Consider the following 22741-nt stretch of genomic DNA (forward strand, 5'->3'; position numbering starts at 1 on the left):
ACTCATTAAGTCTTCTAAAGTTTAAACATCTTACTGATCGTTTTCATTGCTCTTGTTTAGACAATACATACTGTTAATTGGCTGCAAAACAGTTTTACCATTGAGCGTGTTCTCTGATTGACATCCACAAATAAAATATTTTACAAAATCCTAGTGAATGAAATAATCTTTCTTCATGCTAATGAAATTATAAAGTATGTCTTGAATTTATGCAGCACTGACACTGTTCTTTCCAGTGTTAATGATGATATAATACACATTTCTTGAATAGAGCAAATTAGAAGTATTTTATCTTTTTAATTTTTATCTTAATAAAATTAGTATTTTATCTTTTTATAGATGTGACTTTTCTAACAGAAGACAAGATATATGAAATTCTTGAACTATGTCGAGAGAAAGAGGATTATTCCCCTTTAATCCGGGTGATTGGGAGAGTATTTTCTAGCGCTGAAGCATTGGTACAGAGTTTCCGAAAAGCCAAGCAGCACACCAAGGAGGAGCTCAAGTCCCTTCAAGGAAAGGATGAAGACAAAGATGAAGATGAAAAGGAAAAAGCTGCCTGTTCGGCTGCTGCTATGGAAGAAGATTCAGGCGCGTCGTCATCTTCGTCGTCGAGAATAGGTGATAACACACAGGGAGATAATAATCTCCAAAAACTAGGCCCAGATGAAGTGTCTGTAGATATTGAAGCAGTCAGACGGGTCTATGATAGATTACTTTCTAATGAAAAAATAGAAACTGCCTTTTTAAATGCACTTGTGTACTTGTCACCTAATGTGGAATGTGACTTGACTTACCATAATGTGTACTCTCGGGATCCTAACTATCTGAATTTGTTTATTATTGTTATGGAGAATGGCAATCTTCATAGCCCAGAATATCTGGAAATGGCTCTACCGTTATTTTGCAAAGCAATGAGCAAACTACCCCTTGCAGCTCAAGCAAAACTGGTCAGATTGTGGTCTAAGTACAGAGCAGACCAAATTCGGAGAATGATGGAAACATTTCAGCAGCTTATTACTTACAAAGTCATAAGCAATGAGTTCAATAGTCGTAACCTAGTGAATGATGATGATGCTGTTGTTGCTGCTTCGAAGTGCTTGAAAATGGTTTACTATGCAAATGTAGTAGGAGGGGATGTGGATACGGATCATAACGAAGAGGAAGATGAAGAACCCATCCCAGAATCAAGTGAACTAACTCTTCAAGAGCTGTTGGGTGAGGAAAGAAGAAATAAAAAAGGTCCTCGAGTGGACCCACTGGAAACTGAACTTGGTGTTAAAACTATAGATTGCAGAAAACCACTTATCCCTTTTGAAGAATTTATTAATGAACCACTGAATGATGTTCTAGAAATGGACAAAGACTACACTTTCTTCAAAGTAGAAACAGAAAATAAATTCTCTTTTATGACCTGTCCCTTCATATTGAATGCTGTTACCAAGAACCTGGGTTTGTATTATGACAATAGAATCCGGATGTACAGTGAAAGACGCATAACTGTGCTCTACAGCTTAGTTCAAGGACAGCAGCTCAACCCATATTTGCGACTTAAAGTGAGACGTGATCACATCATAGATGATGCGCTCGTCCGGGTAAGTCATGCAGCAACATGGAACTTAGGTTTGTTGGTTCTGACTAGTGCAAACTACATGGGCTTTGACTAACTGAAAAGGACTGTGTGTGAATGCAGTGTTTTATGTACTAGGTTTCCTCTAGAAGAAACTGAAATAGCTTTACCATATTAAGTTTGAACTGTAAGCGTGCTGCTGAAGGTTTGTATGTTCAGCAGAACCGCTTCTAAGTCTGCAACCACTCTGAGTAGATGTTTTAAAGTGTGAAAGAGTTCTTATTCCCCATTAACAGATTCTCTGCTGTTACAGCTATTAATGGTGAGAGTGACCAACTTCTATTTCAGTACCTCTTCTTTGTCCTCTGGACTGTCTTGGATCATCTCCTGATAGTAGGGGTTGTCAAATGGAAGTTGGAATTAAAGCCTTTCAGTTGTGTACTCTTGTGGACTTCTGAACTTCTAGATCTAAAGTGGGTGGAGTGACTGCGTGATGAGTAGAACTTTTTGCTTCTCTTAAGCGTTGTTGCAATTTGTTGCAAATACTGGTAAGACTGAGAAAGGAGAAGACTTGTTGGTACCCAAGAACTGTAAGAGCAGCCTGTTTCTGAATATGCTGGCTTCTTAAAGTAAAACTTTAAGCCATTTGTTCACACATTTTTGGAAGATGGGAATCATACAGGATACAAACTATAAAGAATATTTCGCAGTAAACTTTTTTCATAAGTGTCCTTTAATTTTAGGACTTTTCCTTTATTTTTTGCTTAAAGCTGTTACTTTTCAGAGCTCATTTTTTGTGTTCTGTTACTAAAGCACAACAATGTTTGCAAAATTTTAAACTTAACCATGGCTTTAAAGCTTGTTGCTGAAGAGCCAGACAAGTGCTTGGGGAGACTCTGGGGAAAGTACCTCCTTTTTGTGTCTTAACCCAGCTGTTATGTCTAGTTAAATTTGACTTCTTTAACTGCTACCAAAGGTCAAATGTGACAGCCCTAAATGAGCTCCCACCTTGATTTTTCTGTGTACCTCTGAATTTCCAGGTGGGTTAGCTGCTTCATGGGAATTGCTGATATTACGACTTACCAGGGAAAACCTTTGTCTCCAGTACCAATAGGAAAAATAAAATTGCAATGCAGAAATGGCTTCTGTCTGTAAAGCCAATTATTATATTAGGCAAATGAGAAATATACTGTTCTAAGATCAAACCCGACTGTGTACCAGTTTTCTAACTTAAGAATACTCTTCTTAATTTCAGTACCTGTCAGACTTAGTTCTGTCCAGTTATGTTTTGTGGCAGTATTGTAATGGAGTTTATTTCCATTTCCAAAGCCCTGTTCAGCTTTGGGATACATAAACACTGGAAAAAAGGGAGGAACGGTACTATCTCTTTAGGAGAGGATGGGCTAAAAGAGGATAAGAGCTAATTTTAGGGAGATGTTTGTTTTTAATGTCAGTCCCAGCAGAGAGGAAGCAGACCTTCCTCCTCATACTGATGATGGGAAGGAAAATCTGTAAGTATGAGAAAAGGCATTCTTCCCCATGTTGCTTGTTGGGGAAGGAAGTTGAAATCTTTGAAGACAAAAAAATATGTTTAGCTCGCAGGTAATGTCAAGTTGGTGCAGCTATGATATCACAACAGGGCCACAGCAGTCATCACTGTGCACACTCTTGGTCTCTTGGAAATTTAGGCAGTTTAAATGAGATTAAGCTCAAACATACTAATTAAAATTGTGATGCACTTGCAGCAGCCCTTGCACAGCCTAGCAGTCCACAAGTACCTGCTTGGGCAGTTGCCATGGATCCTCTTATGGCTGTTAATTTAAGCTGTCAGAACATGCTAAATGATGGTGATCTGACTGTCAAAGCCCCAAGGAGTGTAAGAATTTTAAACTGTTTATTCTGAGACAGAAAATAAAAGAAAAAGATAAAATTGTCCTAAATTCAAGCAGTCTGAGCTGAACTGTAATGTTAGTAAATGAGAGCAAGTGCAGCCCAGGCATTTCCCAAAAGTGGTAAATAGATTATATTCAGTAAAATGGAGATGAATGAAGACTTGCCATCCTAGCTGGAGGAAGGGAGCTATATGTGCCATTTCAAAGAGATGCAACAAAGTAGCTCTTGTGAGATGATGTGGACTTAAGAGCATTGTGTTGATAAATATATGTAGTGGGTGCAGAAGTCATCTTTTAATTATTGATAAGTTTTAACTGATGATACGAAGTATCAGTGTTCAAGGAAGAGATTTTAAATTTCCTGAGGAAGTGTTAGAAGTTAAGGAAGGAGCAAATGAAACAATACAGTGTCTGTTTACTGTGGTGTGCCTACGTCTCTTTTTTTTCACTTGTTTCTTCTCCTTTTAATATCAAAAAGGATGCAGTAGGAGTACATTTGGAGAGTTCAGAGTCTCTTCAGAGAGATTGTAAAGTCCTCTTAATGGTAAAAAAGATGACTGAGAGGACATAAAAGATGGCATGGAGGTGTTGAATGGGAAATACTGGTTTTCTCAGCTGGTAGCACCCAGTCATATTATCAGGAAGTAGGCTTAACATAAGCAAAAGGACATAGTTTTTATACACAGTGTACCTTAAAATTATGATGTCATTGCCCAGAACTTGTAACTCTTCATGAAAGAAAGATCCATCAAAAGCTGCAGGACATTACAGGCATTTTGATGTGACCCACACACAAACCTCAGGAAGTCTCTAAGCTGCAAGTCTGCTGGTAGCTGGAAAAGTACTGTAGGGAAAATACTGTTCCACACTGTCATCTTGCACTTTCTTCAGTGGGTGCCTGATCTGTTTAAGAATTGCATGCTGTTGTTACACAGGTATTTCCTGTAACAGGTTGAAAAGTGATTTTTTTTTTTCTTAGTAAATTTCAGAATTTGTTTCCACTTCCTAATTGGCCTGTAATTGTCTGGATTAAGATCTTCAGTCTTATGTCCTAGTACTTAAAGTGACTTGCTCTATATCTGATTGTAGTCAAAGTTGGAACTACAGGTCAAAGATGGGTACCATGTGCTTCTGTAGTAACACCGACAGCATCAAACCTAAGTGAAAGCTATGTTGTGTGAGTTTGCTTCAGTGATGGTTGCAGTTTTGGGTGCAGTATTGAACTTTGGAAGGGTCTCACTGAAAACTGTCAGAAAGATATTGCCAAGATAATAGTCTTCAATAGCAAAAGTGTATTCTTAGATCTGTTCAGTGACAAAATGTTTCCAAATGTGCTTAAATTGCAGGTAAGTAATTATAATTTCCAATATCTTTACCCTTGCATTGTACTTTTTACTTCTGGCGTTTGGATACTTAACAGGCTTGTTTGAATTCTAGGTAATTAGATACTCATGTTACTAGACCTGTGTCTTTACAGAACAACCGCTGCAGACTCATTTGACTATATACAGAATAACTCTGATAATTTCATGATAAAAATATTTTCAGAAATATCAATTAAAATTAGGTTGAGATGGTCTTATTCTTATTTTCCTTATTGATGCTGGATATTTTTCAAGCAAATATATTGATCAGCCTTCACCATTTCTTTTTGAAAATGGACTAAGTACAGGTCTTTCTCTGCTAATTAGTCGAGCTAATTAAATTATCACCACGCTGTTTTTCTCTTATCAATTTTTAATATTTAAACTTTTAGAATTCATTATGTACATCTTCTCACTTTTTGGACTTCAATATGAGCACTGGTAAGTGATTTTTTTTTTTAATTACTGTAGGGTTTTTTCTTTTAGTGAGTGTTTGAAGCAATACTTTTTAAATACTTTTGAAGCAATAAGTTGTTTAAAGCCACTTAAGAGAATCGTAGTTCACCCTGGAAGAAATATATCTAAGCAAAAATTTTGTTTACACGTTCATTATTTGATTTCTTTGCATGTATGAAACTTGCATCAGAAACTTATTTTTCATTTTTTTATTAAAATAGACTTAGTGAAGTATGTTTTCTTTGTATTATATACTTATTGTATACTTATTTGTGTATTAGTTTGAGAAGTCACTGGGGGGGTGGGGATGCAAATAGTAAAGTGCTAGTCCCCACTTTTATTAAGGAACCCTTACATCTGGGGGGTGGTAGGTGAGTTTGCAGTTCTTGAAAGCAGTTAACATGCTTTTTTGTGTCTAACAGGTTTCTTTTGAGATGGTAGCTGTACTCCTGCTGAGTCATGTTACCTGAATGTGGTTGTAATGAAAGGGAGTTTATCCTTAAATCCCCTCTGCCTTTTCATTCCCCGACAGCTATTTCTTTCATCCCCTTCCTCCAAGTTTACTTTTTTTTTGCACAGATTACATGTGGATTTATTCTCAGGTAGCAGTAATTTAAAGAGTGTGAGTTGTGACATACAAGTTCTGCAAGTGAAAATATGGTGGATTCCTCCAGTGGAGTCTGGCTGGTACTTGTTTGCAAATTAGAAACTCACTTTGACAAATTTCATGTTGAATGTAGACAGCTGGCAGGTAGCAAGCCTCTCCTGCTTGTAAATGACTCTGCTGAATATATTGATGAGCAAAAACTCTTACATGACAACTGAAGCTGGTAGGCAGACTCTCGTAGTATATTAGCAACAAAGTACTTCTGGAGCTTTGAGGTTCTCGTAGACTAAGTCAATGTTTATGTGTGTTCAGTTGAAAATCTCAGCACTAATGTGCCTTGGTTGTGTGCAGAATACTTCTGACTGGTGATGTATGCATGAACTGTAAAGTACAGCTCGAGAGGATCCTTCTTAATCACTTAAGTATTAGTTCACATACAGTTTTGCAGAAAATGTAGTGACCAACTTATGTCATGATGTGTCACTGGTACTTTCAAACTTAAATTAGTTATGTTCATGTTATTTTTGCCTTCTAGCGTGGAAAATATTCCTGCTACTGCCTTAAAGAGAACTTTTGTTACATTGCTAGAACCTAAGCGTTTTTTTGATCATCTTTAACTGAACAGAGATTATTTCAATTAGTATCGATTTTAAGAAGGTAACCAAACTCTGGTGTTACATTAAGCTTTTAAATGTTGTCAGATTTCTGTCATCCAATGGAAGATTCCTGTGTCTCAAGAAAGCACAAATGTTGTTCTGTAAGCAAAGTAAATCATACAGTCTCTTACGCTGCAGCACAATATCATGTTTCAGCCAACAAAATGCAGATATTCTTTATAACACCATGTCTCAGCTTTCAGCTTTTCAATTCATAGATACTCAATTTTTGATGCTACTGCTTCAGACATGGTACACATGCTTTCTGGGGAAGTTCCTGGAAAATGTAATGATGACTTCATCTGCTTGGCCAGTCAAACCATCATTACAGAAAACATACTAGCTTCTAAAACTTTGGGAGTTGTTACATGCACACACGCACACTCTGGTATTTTCTAGCAGCATCTGTGTTGACACAATTGGGGTAGCTCTGATTATTTAAAAAAAACCAAAAAACAAAAGACTTTAAACTTCAGTTTATACTTCCTTGCTATAGAAACACTGCTGCAGTTCTGCTAAAATTCAGTGCTGCTACTACAGTGACTAATGCTGTGTTTTCCACTGAGTTTGTTTTCTTGTGAAGCATCAGTGTTGAGAGACGTGGATGTTCAAAGGAGCAACTAAATTTGCAACCTTCAATTGAGCAGCTTAGCAATGTTGTCCCAGTTATAGAAGCCACTTCAAGGAACATTAGGCTTTGACTCAAAATACTGGCTTTTTGGTAATCCTTTGTCTGACTCCCTTGCAGACATCAGTGTGGTGTTCCAATCTGCCCAGCTGGTATTGCTCAACTAAGAGTGTTTCCTTCCCCTTTTTTAATACTGCTTTTCTTTTATATCATTCATTGCAGCATAGTTCTCGGCCAAAAAATAGTTTTGAAATAGGTTTTAAAATTATTTTATATGTATAAATATGAGCACTCTCCTTAATGTAAGTGTAGTTCTGTGACACAAGAGAACCTTTGCACTATGTCAAAAGGTTGCTGTCCCAAAAGAAATGCAGAGGTAATACTTGCTTTCTCAGAACTCATCAAAATTCATAAAACTTACAAAATAGTAAATTGGTGGTGGCAAATATTACAAAGTCAACAAAGTCATGACTGGAGAGAAAAAAAAAACTATTACTAGTGCCAGTTGTAAGTGGAAGGGACTCAAATAGGACTTCTGTCTGTCCATCTTGAATATATAACCTGTACTTATGCTCTTAAAATAAATGCTACTTCTCTGTTTTTAACAAGTCTCAGTTGTATTTGGAATGTGGCTTAAGCTCCATTGTCCTCCTGTTCAGGAACAACATTGTTTTTACACATCTGTAAGGTGCATAATTTTAAGATTTACATGAAAGACAAGATGCAAAACTACACTGTTATAGGAAGTGTGTGATGAGAATACTAATGGGGGCAGAACTGCAACATGTTTTTGCTGCAGAAGTATTGTTGATAAAGTGGATTTCAAAGAATAAATGTTGTTTGGTCTCCTTAGGGGCAAAAATAGTTCATTGCAAATTACATGCAATAGAACACCAAATGGACAGACTGCTTTAGGTAGTACATAACTAAATTTTCCACATAATGTTGTAATTTAATATACATGTCAGTCTGCTAATCTGAATTCGCTTGCTCTTGTTCTTGGGGTCTTCATGGCTTACCTCCATGTTTTTTTTAACTGAGCTTTATATGCTATGGAGTTACACTCTTTCCCATCCTGATACTAGTTTTCAATAGCAGTGCAATTCTTTCCCCACATGCTCCTTTTGCATGAGGAGCTTCAAACTCTTCAAATATGTTAGGCTAACGACCTTAGCTCTGTCACCTGTCTGCCCCTGCTGTGCTGCTTGCAATGTGGCTGGCTGATGTTGTGCTTACTGGGAGAAAATGTATCTTAATGGTGGTGTCACTTTATGAGTTGATGGTGTCATTATTATTGCTGCCTTTATCCTCTCTGTTCTGTCCCTGTTTTCCTTTACACTTCTGTAGTAAAATTCTGGGACGTAAGCAACGTGTTGGCATGTGTGTGGATAAGGTAGGGTAGTAAAATACAAAGAAATGGTTCGGCATGTTAAGGACACCTGCTGGTAAATACAGTTTGCACTAACCCAGATTAGAGGCAAATCTCACCAGTAACATGGTTTTGGCAGAGGAATGTCCAGGTCCATCTGTGCCTTACTTTACACTAAATGTACCTATGTGGCAAAGAAAACTCAACAGCAGTAATCATGCTGCACAGGTTTAACCAGTATGTTTATGCTTTTAAGCAGCCTATTTCTTATCAGCTGCAAAATATTCTTGCATAACTTTTGATTTACTGAAAGAATACAGTTTTGTTGGAAGAAAGTGAAAGACCTGTAATGGCCTTTACATAGACATTAAACCATTTCCTATGAAACATCGCAACTTCTATTTGTCCTTAACTGAATTTTCACTTTTGGGAAGCAATGCAATAGATCTGTTTAAAGGCACTGAAGAAATAAGAGCAAGAGATTTCTGAGACTTCTTCATTAGGGTCAAGAGGAAAGGGGATCGATTTGACTGTAATATTAGTGTCATCTTATTTCTGGTGGGGTTTTTTCCCCCAGCTCTTTGTTTGTGAGCTGTAACTACTAGTCAAAGGCTTGTCTTCTGTCTTTCACTGTAAATTACCCCATGAAGGTTCTGAAAACATATCTGTGTAATGTCTTCACAAAACCGTTTGTTGTCAAACACGTAGATCAGATTGCAGTCTCTTTTCATTGTCAGATGAATTTAATTATCCCAGTAATACATCTTGTTTTCATACTGTTTTCTGTGAATTTTGTGCAACACAATGCTGAGTTATTTAAAATAAGTGCTTAAAAGAATAGAAATGGAGAAGGCTAACAGGCTTAATTGGCTAGCAGATCAGATCTGTGGTAAGTTTCTTGCTGTGTTAATCCCCAAATTCTAATACATGCTTAGAGTGATTTAGCATTACTATTGGTTTCTGATGTTTTACTGTTGTGATTTATACTTGCTTTCTTCTTAGGAGGGTAGTTCTGACTTCATTATTTGATACTCAATTGACTCGCCTAATAAACAGATTTACTAACGAAATACTTCTGTCTGCTCACTCAATAGCTAGAGATGATTGCCATGGAAAATCCTGCAGACTTGAAGAAGCAATTGTATGTTGAATTTGAAGGAGAGCAAGGGGTAGATGAAGGAGGTGTTTCCAAAGAATTTTTTCAACTGGTTGTGGAAGAAATCTTCAATCCAGATATTGGTATGTGTTCTAATAATTTACTAATTTATCAGATTTTTTTCCCATGAAAGGTTGGACCAGATGATCTTTCAAGGTCCTTTCCAACCTGGGCTGTTCTGTGTTTATGCAGTGCCTTTCTACATCTGCTGCTGCTTCTCTCTGAAGCTGTCCAGGTTTTGTGGTGATTATGCAAGTACTTGACTCATTGACACTCAGTATTTCATCACCAGTCATCCTCCTAAGGAGGAATGATGAAAGGAATAACTGTGTATAGTTAGTGAAAGCTACCATTGCTTGTTTAGATATAAATCAGTAGTATAGGGTTTCTTTACAGGGTTCCTTTGTTTGTTCTCTCACCTTTCTCCTCGCTTTGCTTTGTGATTAGCTTCTAGAATTAGTAATCAAACCAAAGAGGAAGAGCTTCTGCAATAAAACCAGAGTAGGACTATGGTGAGTTTTTGAGTTATTTCCTCCCCTTCCTCCAGCTTAAAAAAAAATCTGATAGTCTCAGTTCTTCTAATGATTTCATCTAAGAGGGGTACAGATCCAAAGTGTGGCAGTAATGTCAAATTTGATTGTAGTTAGTTAAGAACTAAGAGTAATTTGCTATATCAGAGCCAAAGCTTTATATTTGTGTCTTAACAGTCACATTGCCATCTTACTGTTTTTCCCTTGTTCCCTGCACCAGTCTGTTATGTTCCCGTTTTTATACACGCAGAGATGTGCTGCTTTTAATGTGCAGCTTGTCTGCTGCTCTAAAAGGATTAAAATATTTTAAAATATTATGAGTACTTTGTATTAGAATAGAAAGGAGACCTACCAGGTTCCTATATGAATTTCACAGTTTATGTGAAATACGATGTCGTGTTGTAGTTTCTGTAATGCTTCCATTAAAGAAGGTCAACAGCTTATGGCCATTACTTAATTCGGGTTCATTGAACTGTTTTAAAGCAGCAAGCCATTGTTCTTGGTTTTGTAGCTTAGAAAATTGATGAAGAAACACAGAAATCTATTTTGACCGGGTTAAAAAGGAAGTCCCCAGAATCAGTAACAGAATCTGAACTTTGGCTCTTGCCGTTCACTGTACATGTGCCAGTTCTTCTAACAAGTGATGCAGATCCATAGGCAAGTCTTACTCTGAAAACTGCTATTAACTTGGAGAGATTTGGAATCTGAAGCAACAAGGTTACTTGGAATGAGTTAGAGTATGACAAAATAAGAAAGTCTTAGTACTTTGATTGACAAAGTTGTATTTCCAATGCGAAATACGTTTTTGACCTGAGTTTATCTAAACAGAAGTTGTGTGGGGTGCCTATGTTGAAACACTCCTATTTAGTAATTGAAGTCTGATTCAGCTAAGATCCATCCAGTGTATGTATGCTCCCTGTGTGTAAAGATGAGTAATAGATCAGATGTGCATGCATGTTTTAAATTGTACTGCTGTATTCAAAATACAAAAAAATATGTACACTTTTTGTATTCATCTCAACTTCAAAAAAAAAAAAAACAAACCACCAGGCATCTATTGGCTTTTGGCATAAACGTGTAAAAGCAGAAAATGTAGCTTGCTTTCATGGCTTCTTTTCTTTTGCACCTATTAATATGCACAGCAGTATAAGAGTTTACACACCATATATGCCAAGTGTGACATTTGTTGATTTGTAAATACGTTATTTACCAGAGAAAATGAAGGAAATAATTTAAATGGAATTTAAAATGTCTGTCCTCCGATAGGTATGTGTGGAGTGATGTTTATTGCTGTAATAGTTTCTTTGCCATTGTTTCAAGTGTTTTCATATTAAACTACCTTAAAGTTTTACTCAAAGGAGGCAGTAATTCAGCCAAAATATTAGATTTATGACCAACAGTCACCGTGGTAAAAGAGAAGAAATAACTTCATATAATATTCCTAGCAACTATATGCAATTGTTTTCCCCTTATTTCAGCTCCCAGTTTCTTCTGGTGTTCTATTATGATTTTAATGTACTGGAGTTAATTTTGGTCAGTGTTTCCAGATGTGGATCTGGGTAAACTGTTAGTCCTTCATTATTAGACATTTGCTGGAGTTGTTTGTTTTGACTGTTTAACTCTTCCATCATTTCCAGAAAGTACAAGTCATTGCTTTTATTGTGCCAGTAATCCAGAAGTTACTTCAGTCAATTCAGAAAATGGAATACAAGCTTCTGTTTAATGTTTCTCCTACATATGCTTGTGTTGCTTATCCATTTCTGATTTCCAGTTGCCTTATCTGATGTGTTAGTCTACTTGTGAGCTTCCCCCAATAGCTGTGTCCTAGTACCTTACTGAGATAAATAATCTTCAATTTTGGGGAACAGCCAAAGTTTCTGAATGAGTTTATGGTTTATTTTATTCAGGCTTTCTCTCTGGGTTGAAGGTGACATCTTATTTTCAGTCATAGGGGTCATTTTGTGGCTCTGTTCATGTGGCTTTAATCAATTTGTACATCTCCATAGGTTGTAAATAAACATATTTTTTAAGAGCTGACAGGATAAGTCCTTGTGGCAAGTGTAGTTCATGTTCTTGACCACATGCATCTAAGTTCTGGTGTGTGGGGAGGAAGGAGCCAGGGTGCTTTTCCTTAGGTTCTGTGTGGAAGTCATGATACTTAGCTGTACAAGCAACAGGTCACTGGGACTATTCTTGTCCAGGGTGGGGTGTCTCCCTCCCCTTAAGTCTGTGGGGTTTGCATTTAACTTGTTTCGGTATCTAGTCAGGTAAGCAATGGATTTTACCATGGGACTCATTTAAATAGTTCATAGCCTGTACACAAACTCTGGTTTCATAAACAAGAGCTAATCTAGTAGCTTGCTACAGCCAAAAGGGTGAGGAACACTTTCCCCTTCTGTTGTCTGTACAGGTCTGTCTGCTCCCTCTAGCTCCTGGCATGTGTCAGTTCAGCTGTTTGAAGTCTTCTGTGAATGTAGTCAGCTTGTGAACTTGGCAGGAAATTGGTCACCTGAAGTAGTGAGATGAATCAGATGAAAGGATAGGGGAACAAAGCAAAACCTCTCCATTTCAACAGTTACAAGCTCTTAAAATTGCAACCCCTTCTGTGAAACGACAGTCCCACGTTACGTTTTCTCCTCAAGTTAGGATGTATGTGATAGCTGCAGCAACTCAGTGGACCTTGTTGAGTACCTTTAAACAAACAAACAAAAAATATCTGTTAGGCATCTAAGTCTGATTTCATATGTGATGATTAATCCCTGCTCCATCATCATAGCTTCCAATTCAGTAATAGGGCTGTATCTAGTCCTGTTCCTTTGCTGGAACTGGCCTGGAAAAGCCTTTGAGGAAAGGCTATCACTTTATAGTAATTGGAATTCTTCAGGATCATTTCATCCACGTGGTTTTTGATTGTGTTCTTTTCTTGCACTGTTGTATCTACCAAAGTTACAGTCTACATTGACAACATGCTGCTGCTTCCTCCGTAATGGAAGGGGATGAAAGGTTGTGTGTGTACAGCTTCAGTGGGCATTGTGGGATATTGTATCACAGGTCTCCTGCATGCTTTTAGTGGTAATGTGAGTGGCAGTATTTTGAACAGCTCCAATTAACCTAAGGTAAGTAGCTTCTCTTTGCCATTAAATTCAGTACAATGTTAACTTAAACATGTTTTAGAGGCATTCTAATGCAAATGGGTTTATAATAGTATGTTTTACATGTCATTTTTATTGAAATGTAACCATAATTGTTCAACATCGTTTTTTTACAGGGATGTTCACATATGATGAATCTACAAAACTGTTTTGGTTTAATCCGTCCTCTTTTGAAACAGAGGGTCAGTTTACACTGATTGGCATAGTACTGGGTCTGGCTATTTACAATAACTGTATACTGGATGTACATTTTCCCATGGTTGTCTACAGGAAGCTAATGGGCAAAAAAGGAACTTTCCGTGATCTGGCAGACTCTCATCCTGTAAGTTCATTATGTTCTTTGAGTTTATTAATGCATTTTTCATGCAATAACTTGATCTTGTGTTTAATTTAAATCTAGATTACTTGTCAGAAGTGGAAGTGAAATAACCAGTGACTTGTGTGAAGAGTCTGCATTTGTTAAAATTCATAACCAGTAAAACCTCTTACTACATCTGGTTTGAAGGAGGCAGAACTGTCAAGTCAGCAAATAGGGCTGGGTATCAATAAAGCTTTGTTCTATTTTTTTTTTAAATACTGCCTAAGTTGCTTAATATCACTAAGCACTATTAAGCATAAACTATTATTAATAGTATCTTCCCAAAGAGACTTCTAAAATTAGGCTGTTTATATCTATTTGTAGAAGTAGATTTCTACAAAAAATGTGAAAATAGCAGGAGACATGTAAAGGTGTGATGCTCATGCTGTTTTTTGTCTAAAGCAAAAGAGAGATGAGGCAGTTCATGAATATCCCTACAGTTTGGGAGCAGTCATCAGTGTCCATCTTCCCGCACCCCTCCCCAGCCAGTGGCTACATAAAAACACTAAGCCATGCGCATGCCTTAGTAGATAGAGCATAGAAGCATGTATGCAGGATGTCTTGGCCCTGCTCCATCTTCAGTCAAAGATCACCAGTAGCTTTCCCTCATGCTAACTAGTATGAGTTATTAGTATGCTCCATTTCACTTCAAATGGTGGGACATTTCCCTTTTAATAGGCAGTTATGCAAAATCTTCAGCTATTCAAAAAAGATGAGTAAAATGATACTGTTTAAAAAGAACTTGCCTTTTATTTTTGTTTAACCAGAAAGTGAGGCATGTGTAATCAAAAAAAAATAGGTTATCCAGTCTGCTTTGGGTGGCTACATGTAACAGCATGCCAGCTTTGACCAGCTTCTCTGTAAAATAATGTTGAGAAATACACAGTGCTCCCAGTTTCCTGTAATTTTTATTACATAGTCACAATTTTTTATGACAGAAAAAGTGGTTTTATTTCTGTGGAACAAGGCAGGGCATTTCTTAATTTTTGTCCCCTACTCTTGTGTTTCTCCTCTGACACCTACACTGAGTTCTTTTAAAAGAATCCTTTTTAAACTCTTTGTATTCTAATATGACTTAAACACTTACCTCAGAGCTTCTCAAACCAAAAATGAAATTTGGAGTAGTCAAGCCTCCCAATGCTTTTTCTAATGCTGTAGAGCATGGAGGATAAGGTGTTCACCAGCCCTCACCACCAAAGGTTCCAAGTCTAGTCATTTTCAAAGTAAGATATTTTTAAAAGTGCTGTGGAAGAATCAAAAAGATACAGATAGTGAGAGGATGAGGCTTACACATAAACTTTCAATAATTAAAACATTGGGGGAAACTTACCACTTCTACTTCACTATAAAAATATAGTTCTACTCAGTTGTTGCTTTACCTTCACTTTGCATTCTTGAGTCTTGCACCTCTGTCTCAGCCAAGAATTGTTCCTTTTCTGCATAGCGTTTGGTTTCTAAGAGTCTTGGGCTTTTCCTAAGGCGTAGCAGGGAAGAAGGCTGGTTGCTCCTTTGAACAGAGCAAACTCTTAGAGGTAATTTCAGATTCCACTTGGCAAATTCTGACCTAACTTGTTGGGGGATTTTTGGTGCATAAATGTTTTCTTACTTTAATGACTGCCCCATCTGTGTTGCTTCAAGATTACTTCCTAGTTTGTTTGGGTTTTAAATCAAGATGCAGGAGAGAAGCCTGCTGCCTGAATTTTATCTGGTACAAAAATACAGCATTTTCTTTGATTTTAACACGTATATGTTGAACCTACTAGTGTAACATGTTCTGAATGCCAAAAGTAAATACAGTTTCAAAGGAGTTAAAAGAGGAGGAAGAGGTGATCAGCGGCTCTTAAGCTACAGGTCTGACCATTGCATTTAGGAAGGTTCCTGGGTACTGGTAGGCCCTTCTAAGGGAGTTACCACTCATTGCCATGTTTCCTTTTTTGTCTTTCCTTAATATCTGCTATTGGTTGTTTTTACAAACACTGAGCTTAATATACCTTTCTTTGGACTGTTATGGAAGATCTTAGGTGACTTGTGTCATAGAATGTAACAACCCTTCTTGAGGCAGATGATTTCATGTCTTCTGCTATTACTCAGTGAAATCTGTTGACTTATTTGTGACAGACATGTATTTCTTATTCTGTTAGGTTCTTTACCAGAGTTTGAGATACTTACTAGAGTATGAAGGAAGTGTGGAAGATGATATGATGATAACGTTTCAAATATCTCATACGGATCTCTTTGGCAATCCAATGATGCACGATTTAAAGGAAAACGGTGATAAAATTCCTATTACGAATGAAAATAGAAAGGTACACTCAAATAATTTTTTTAACAAAATCTGTAATTTTTAGATATGCTATGCAGAATTAGGTAGGACTCTATAAAGGTTTGGTCTCACTTAAAATTCAAGTTTAAAAGCCTTTTTGAAATTGTCGTAGAACAGTGTAGTTGTAAGCAGAAAAGGCTTCTCTTTTAAAGAAAGCATCAATACGTGCATACATAGCTTCTGGGTGTGGTGTTTGGCCTGTTTGAGAAATATTTGAGACTTGCTCTTTATTATTGTTGAGTAGAAGATGAGCCCAGATAACCTACGTAGAATTATAGAATTAAAAGTATTTGGGGGTCTTATATTTTTGGGAGAAGAGTTCAAGTGGCATGTGTCGAAGTACTAAGGTATTTTTGGGGGATTCTTTCCTTACAGGAATTTGTCAATCTTTATGCTGACTATATACTCAATAAATCAGTAGAAAAGCAGTTCAAGGCCTTTCGGAGAGGATTCCACATGGTGACCAATGAATCTCCTTTGAAATATTTATTTAGACCAGAGGAAATTGAATTACTTATTTGTGGAAGTAGGGTAAGAAACTGAATTTACACCAAAAAAGTGGAGCTTTTTTGATCCTAAGTATATAACTAGTGGTCATTTTTTTAAAAAATGTCATCTTCTTACAGAATTTAGATTTTCAAGCACTAGAAGAAACTACAGAGTATGATGGTGGCTATACAAGAGACTCTCTTATTATTAGGTAAATTTTTTCTAATTTCTGAAAGGTTAAAAGCACTTTACATGCCTGATCCTTCACAATGAATTTAATATTTTAAGATCTAGTATTTTTGTAGTACTGGAGATACAAGTGTCTTATGTATAATTTCACTTTACCTAAGTACTGTCCTTAAGAAAAGAGCAGGTGGTATAAGCCTTGTCTTTAGCTTCCAGTGAGCTTTGGTAAAGTTTAAAAGGAATTTTTCCCTGGGTTTGTGTTTCTCTTATAACATATAGCTAAACAATTCCCAGTGTAAACAGGCCTGTTTCAATAAATTACCACTGCTGTTGTTTAAAAAAAAAAAAATAAAAAAAATTCAGGAATGCTGAATTGTTTGAATAGGTTGCATGTGTACAACTTTCTTCTCTAATTAGAAATCGAGTAAATTCAATGTTTTTAAGGGGGAAAATGTTTTTAATGTTTTTACCTTCTTGTCCCCTTTGACTAAAGAACTCTGAAGACAGGGGTCAGAGAAGTGTGCATCTTTGGTACTCTAGAGTTTGCCAGCTATTTAACTAGTTCCTGCTAGGGTAGAAAGCCTTTGACAACAGCTGCATTTGTTTACTGTGGTGTTTAAGAATGTGGTAGGACAGTGTAGTGGAACCAGCATAATTCCATAGGAAATGGGAATAATAAAGGAAGAATATCCACAGATCACTTATCAGCCGGCCGAAATAACATTTAAAAACAGTTAAACTGCAGTGTTTTGGTAATATTTCTGGTTTTTACTTCTGGTTCTCAGCAATTGGTAAATACATTACTGTTAGCTTTGGTTTTATGAATACAACTTGTAAACTGATGTTAAGATTCATTAGAATTACTAAACTTTTAAAGTTCAATTACTTTTGAAAGTCTCATTTATACCAAAGAAAGTTTTCAGTTTGTTTACTTTTTGATTTCTTCCTTGATAGGGAATTCTGGGAAATAGTCCATTCATTTACAGATGAACAGAAAAGACTATTCTTACAGTTTACAACAGGCACAGACAGAGCCCCTGTGGGAGGACTTGGAAAGTTAAAGATGATCATAGCCAAAAATGGCCCAGATACAGAGAGGTAAAAAAAAAAAAAAAAAAAAAAAAAATCTACATTTTGCTTGTTTGTTTGTAAATGGAAGCAAGGTCTGTGCTTTTCATTTATTAACTGAGTTAAACTTGAAAGTTGAATCTTTCAGCAAACTGGATTCTCTTTGAATTCAATTATTTTGGATTTGTGAAATAGCGATGTATTTCTTTGCAGGTACTGCATGTTCCCAGATCTGAATTATTCTTTTTTTGTTTTCCCCACAGGTTACCTACATCTCACACATGCTTTAATGTACTTTTGCTTCCGGAGTACTCAAGCAAAGAAAAGCTTAAAGAAAGATTATTGAAGGCCATCACATATGCCAAAGGATTTGGCATGCTGTAATAAATAAAACAAAAGGGATTACAAAAAAATGGTGGTGATGATGTCCCTGTCCAAAAAGGCCATAAGATAGTGAGCTACAGTAGTCACCTGTGTTTGTGCCTCCCTTCTTTACTGGGGACATTGGGCTGGAACAGCAGATTTCAGCTGCTTATATGAACAAAATCTTTATTTTCTTTTAGCGTGAAAGTGTTACATATTCTTTCACTTGTATGTACAGAGAGGTTTTCCTGAATATTTATTTTAAGGGTTAAATCACTTTTGCTTGTGTTTATTACTGCTTGAAGTTGAGCCTTTTTGAGTATTTACAAGAAAACAAACTGTACTCTCCCAAGGAAAATATTGCCATCATTTGTAGACCATGTAACCTTCCAGTATGTGCTATATTTTTGTCCTTGTATCTAATCAAATCAAGAACTGTACTTTTTGAAGAGTTTGCTTTTGAAACTTGAAGTCTTGGAAACAGTGTGATGCAATTACTGCTGTTCTAGCCCCCAAAGAGTTTCTGTGCAAAATCTTAAGAATCAATAAAGATGGAAGGGAGAACTTGGAATGTTAAATTGCAGCCTTGAGAACTTTACTTTAGTCACAGCACAACAATTAAAAATCATTTCACTATATGTTGTCTTCACATGTCTTGTAATAAATTGTGTTTTTAATTAGGAAACATTTCTTAGCATATGAAAGGGTAGAAATTTTAGTTACTTTTTAAAAAAGAAGTTTACTGGGGAAAGTGCATTTTCAACTGAACAGCTTTAGAGTAGGGAGTGAAGTGTTTGGAAAAAAAGATAGGAAGTTTTTGCTATATTATAAACAAAGCATGTGGAAGTGCACTTAAAATGAAGTTTTATTCTTAATTGCCTATTATGTTGACATTTTAAATAGACAATCCAAAGTCTTCCCTACATGTTATGTCATCACCATTTATTTAATGAATTGTTGTTCCTACTTATCAAGGCACATGATCAGTGTTGCAATGTAGTCTAAAGGGATGGCTACTGTATTTTAATCTCATCTAACAATAAGCAAAATTGAATAATATTGAACGTAAGGCCTACTTCATGTTGTACACTTCCAACCATTAAATAAACTGTTAGAAAGTAAGTACTAAGGTTATGTTCATCTACTACATAAAGTATTCAGTAGTTTTTTAATTTAACTCTACAAATCATATCAGAAATAAATCCTTTACCTTTCGTAGTCTGTGTTTAATGTTAATTTCTCCTGTTGCAATATATGATAAAGGGATTATGCGTTTTTAAGTGAAGGCATAACTGGCATATCTCTTATAATACAAGCTGCAGCGGATGTGCAGAGCTGAGCTTGTGCCTTGACAATTGCTATAACTGACTACTACTGATCAGACCCGTGACTGTGTGGAATTGGCATTAAAAGGCATAGTTTTGAAATCGTTGGAGGAAGAAAAGATGTCTTTCAGGACTATTTTAATAAATTCTTTCTAGTAATAGAAACAGACAACTGTTATGTAACTATGATGCTAAATAAAACAGTGACCTTTTTTCACCACGGTTCAGTGAAAAAGAAAATAAGTGACTTCCTTACTTTGCTAAATTGGATGTTAAATTATTTGATTAGAAAATGTTGTAGTACAGCATAATTTGAGGGTTACAGGTACGTAAAACTCCCTAGAAGTAAACTGTAGCGATGTGGCGCCCAGCAATGTTCCCTTCTCAAATCCAAGGCGATGCAAGACAGCCTGGATGCAGGGACTGACGCTTGCTGGGGAGGGAGAGGTGCTGGCTGTCTTCTGGTCTTTGATCTCGAGGCGGCACTGAGGGCATGCCTTCTAGAACATTCACCTCATTGCGTGTCCTTGAAGAGGAAAACACAAGATGGCCTCCCTCTCAGTAGGGTGGTTGGCAACAGCGCTTGCCAATTGCTTCAGGTTTGGGGCACCTGTTTCTGTAGGTGGTGAGAAGAAGATTTGCCGAGTGCCTTGACATGTTTTGTTACAAGTATGAACCACATCATGATACTGCTGCGTGGTATGTATTACGTCAGTAGTCTAATTCTGTTGAGCGATATACCTATAAATTGGTTTATTCTGATGTAGCTATGGATGGTGGTTATGCCCAGCTGACAAGTGTATAAGGTGCACATTGGTTTGGTTTTTTATATAGGTCCAAAGCTGTGCAGACCACGTAATTGGATAGCAATACAGAGTTCTCTCACTGAAGTGCTGACGTTGTAAATATGCTTTTTTCTGTCTTCCTCTAGCATTAAGATTGAAATAATACATAATTGTATTGGCCTTTAAAAGCATAAGTTGTTTTTCAAGGAATCATTTTTCAGGTAAGATATAAGTACTTTATATTTGACGGATTTTCCATTTAAATATATACCACCTCCACCAAAATGCCACTGTATTGAAACCTTATCTCTTTAGCGGTGTTACAAATGTCCTAATTGTTCAGCAGCAGCAGTTGATAAAGTTTAAAATAAATAAATCCAGAAGTCCTGTAGCCGCAGGCTGCTCTCTTGCCTTACAGAAGTTCCAGTCAGCATTCTGTTGCTTGAAAGGTAAAGTGCGGAAAATGCTGTTTAAGTTCTTTTTTTCTGGACTCCAGGCACACACAGAATGCCTTTCACCCTCAGTCTTTCAGCAGCATTTAGTGAATTTTAGGTCTACAAAACTTACCTCGGAAACTTGGGTGTACTTATGTGTCACTCAAATACTTCTCTTGAGTGAGGCAGATGACTGCTTTTGCAATGTAGCAGTCCGATGCCAGGATGCTGGTGCTCTCCCCTCAGGGTGTCCTTAATATGTTAATGAGAAAATATTTTGGGCATCTCAGCATTGTCTCATTTGACAAGTGACAAATGCCTCTTTGAGCATTTCCTTCTGCGCCCTAGTAGACTGCCAAGATGCTTCCAGCCTTGGTGCAAGGGGGACATCAGGCTTTTACCTGTATTTTGTAGTATCTTATGCCTCAAAAATGATAGTAATGCAAGAGACACTGAAAAGAATCATCTTAAGTACTGACCAAATACAGATTTTTTTCAGATTCTATTAGGAGTGAAGGAATAGTTTAGCTCTAAAGGTGTGTTAGCACATGACTGCATGAACAGAGCATCTTTTAAAAGATGGAGGCTTTTGAGATTTCGGGAACAGCCATCAGGAGCGAGCACGGTTCAGTTAACTAGGGAACAGCGTTTTGTGAACTTCTGGCTGGGCTTATCTCCTGTTCGTTGCAGCAGCAGCCCGAGATGGGGCTGTGATGGCCAAGGAGACGCTCTCCAGCCCTGTGCTTTGAGGAAAGCTGACGCTGGAATGGGCTGGGGGTGAGCCCAGGGCTCCATGCAGCTCTGTTGTGTTACTCAGTCCAGGCCTCTCATCCAACAGCAGCCTTCACTGCTGAAGCAGGAGCTTCATCCCACACAGGTGTGGCGTACCTGATGGGCTGAGCCTCCAGGTAGCCCATAGCGTGGGCTGCCCAGATGCTTGCCTGGGTTTCCGCTCTGCGGACCAGGGAGTAGGACCCAGCTTTCCACACTGCTGCTATTCAGCAGGAGGACAACCCCCACAGCATCAGCTTTCAGGTGCGTCCCTGGCACTGTTGGAGCCAGTTACCTCCAGGTAATCTCAGGTGACTAAAAATTTCCTGGCGCGCTCAAAAATGTTTAGCCTGCAGATACTTCAGTTGGGCTGAACGTTTGAGCTGTGCCTTACAGGAAAAACTCCGGCATTTCAGCATGCAAGATGGAGCAGGAACTTCTTCCAAGTTTAGCTATGCAAAATCAAGCCTCTCCTGATGAGAGCTTAGTTTATTATGGTTGGTCTCAGAATGACAAGGGTTTGTGATAAGTTGCCTACAGTTTCTGTTTGTACTTGTGCACAACTTTAAAGTTTTGGAATTAACTGAAGTGATAGAAGTTGTTGTCACCAAGTTCATAAGACCATCAGGGACTTGAAATGAATTTTATTAAGAAATTCAGTTTTATACTGTGTCACAGAAGGGACACTGCTTTGGAAATAGAGATGGTGCTGACATTTGCCTTTAGACAGGTCACTTCTCCAGGTGAATTCATTTGGAAAACCCATGAAATAATGGCATGTATTTTTCTCCAGTGCTCCATCTGAAGATGTGCTCAGCTGTTGATTTTTATTATTTTTCACTAACAAAACTGAAAAGGCTGTTATTTGCTAGGTGACTTTGGCTGTATGCTGCACAGCTGTTGGGTTTCTGTCTTTGTAGCTTTGCTGTCATTAAATCACCAAGTGAGGGGCTGGCCTCCAGTCGGAGGGCTTTCCTGCCACTCACTGACTTTTCGTTCTGATGTACCACCTTGTCACTGAGTGGGAATCTCCCTCCTCCCATTGTCCCAGAAGTTTCCAGTACGTCTTTGGTTGAGTTTCTGGTAAGTGGCATCGTGGCCAAGCCTGAAACAGCGCAGCTCATTCACTGCAACTGCAGACCAGGTGGACCAGGGACTGCCCAGCCTGTTGAAAGCTGCTGTGGCAGAATCCAGGGGGAGCAGAAGCAGCAATTTTTTTCCTTGATGCGCCTGTGGATTGGGCCTCCCGCAAGCTTTTC

General features: G+C 37.6%; 1 protein-coding gene across 4 annotated transcripts in view; it reads left to right on the forward strand.

Moving 5' to 3' along the window:
• UBE3A (ubiquitin protein ligase E3A) overlaps positions 1–19364 on the forward strand; it is a 54780-nt gene extending 35416 nt beyond the window's left edge. For all 4 annotated transcript variants that reach the window (XM_075719583.1, XM_075719604.1, XM_075719597.1 and 1 more), the window contains 8 exons: positions 340–1595; positions 9637–9781; positions 13497–13702; positions 15880–16044; positions 16437–16592; positions 16688–16761; positions 17691–17834; positions 18068–19364. In XM_075719583.1, coding sequence (XP_075575698.1) covers positions 340–1595; positions 9637–9781; positions 13497–13702; positions 15880–16044; positions 16437–16592; positions 16688–16761; positions 17691–17834; positions 18068–18188 — 2267 coding nt within the window. In that variant the 3' untranslated portion in view covers positions 18189–19364. The remainder of the gene's footprint in view (positions 1–339; positions 1596–9636; positions 9782–13496; positions 13703–15879; positions 16045–16436; positions 16593–16687; positions 16762–17690; positions 17835–18067) is intronic.
• Positions 19365–22741: the final 3377 nt, after the last annotated feature.

The sequence above is a fragment of the Pelecanus crispus genome, chromosome 1, assembly GCF_030463565.1.
Source record: "Pelecanus crispus isolate bPelCri1 chromosome 1, bPelCri1.pri, whole genome shotgun sequence".
Taxonomy (NCBI): domain Eukaryota; kingdom Metazoa; phylum Chordata; class Aves; order Pelecaniformes; family Pelecanidae; genus Pelecanus; species Pelecanus crispus.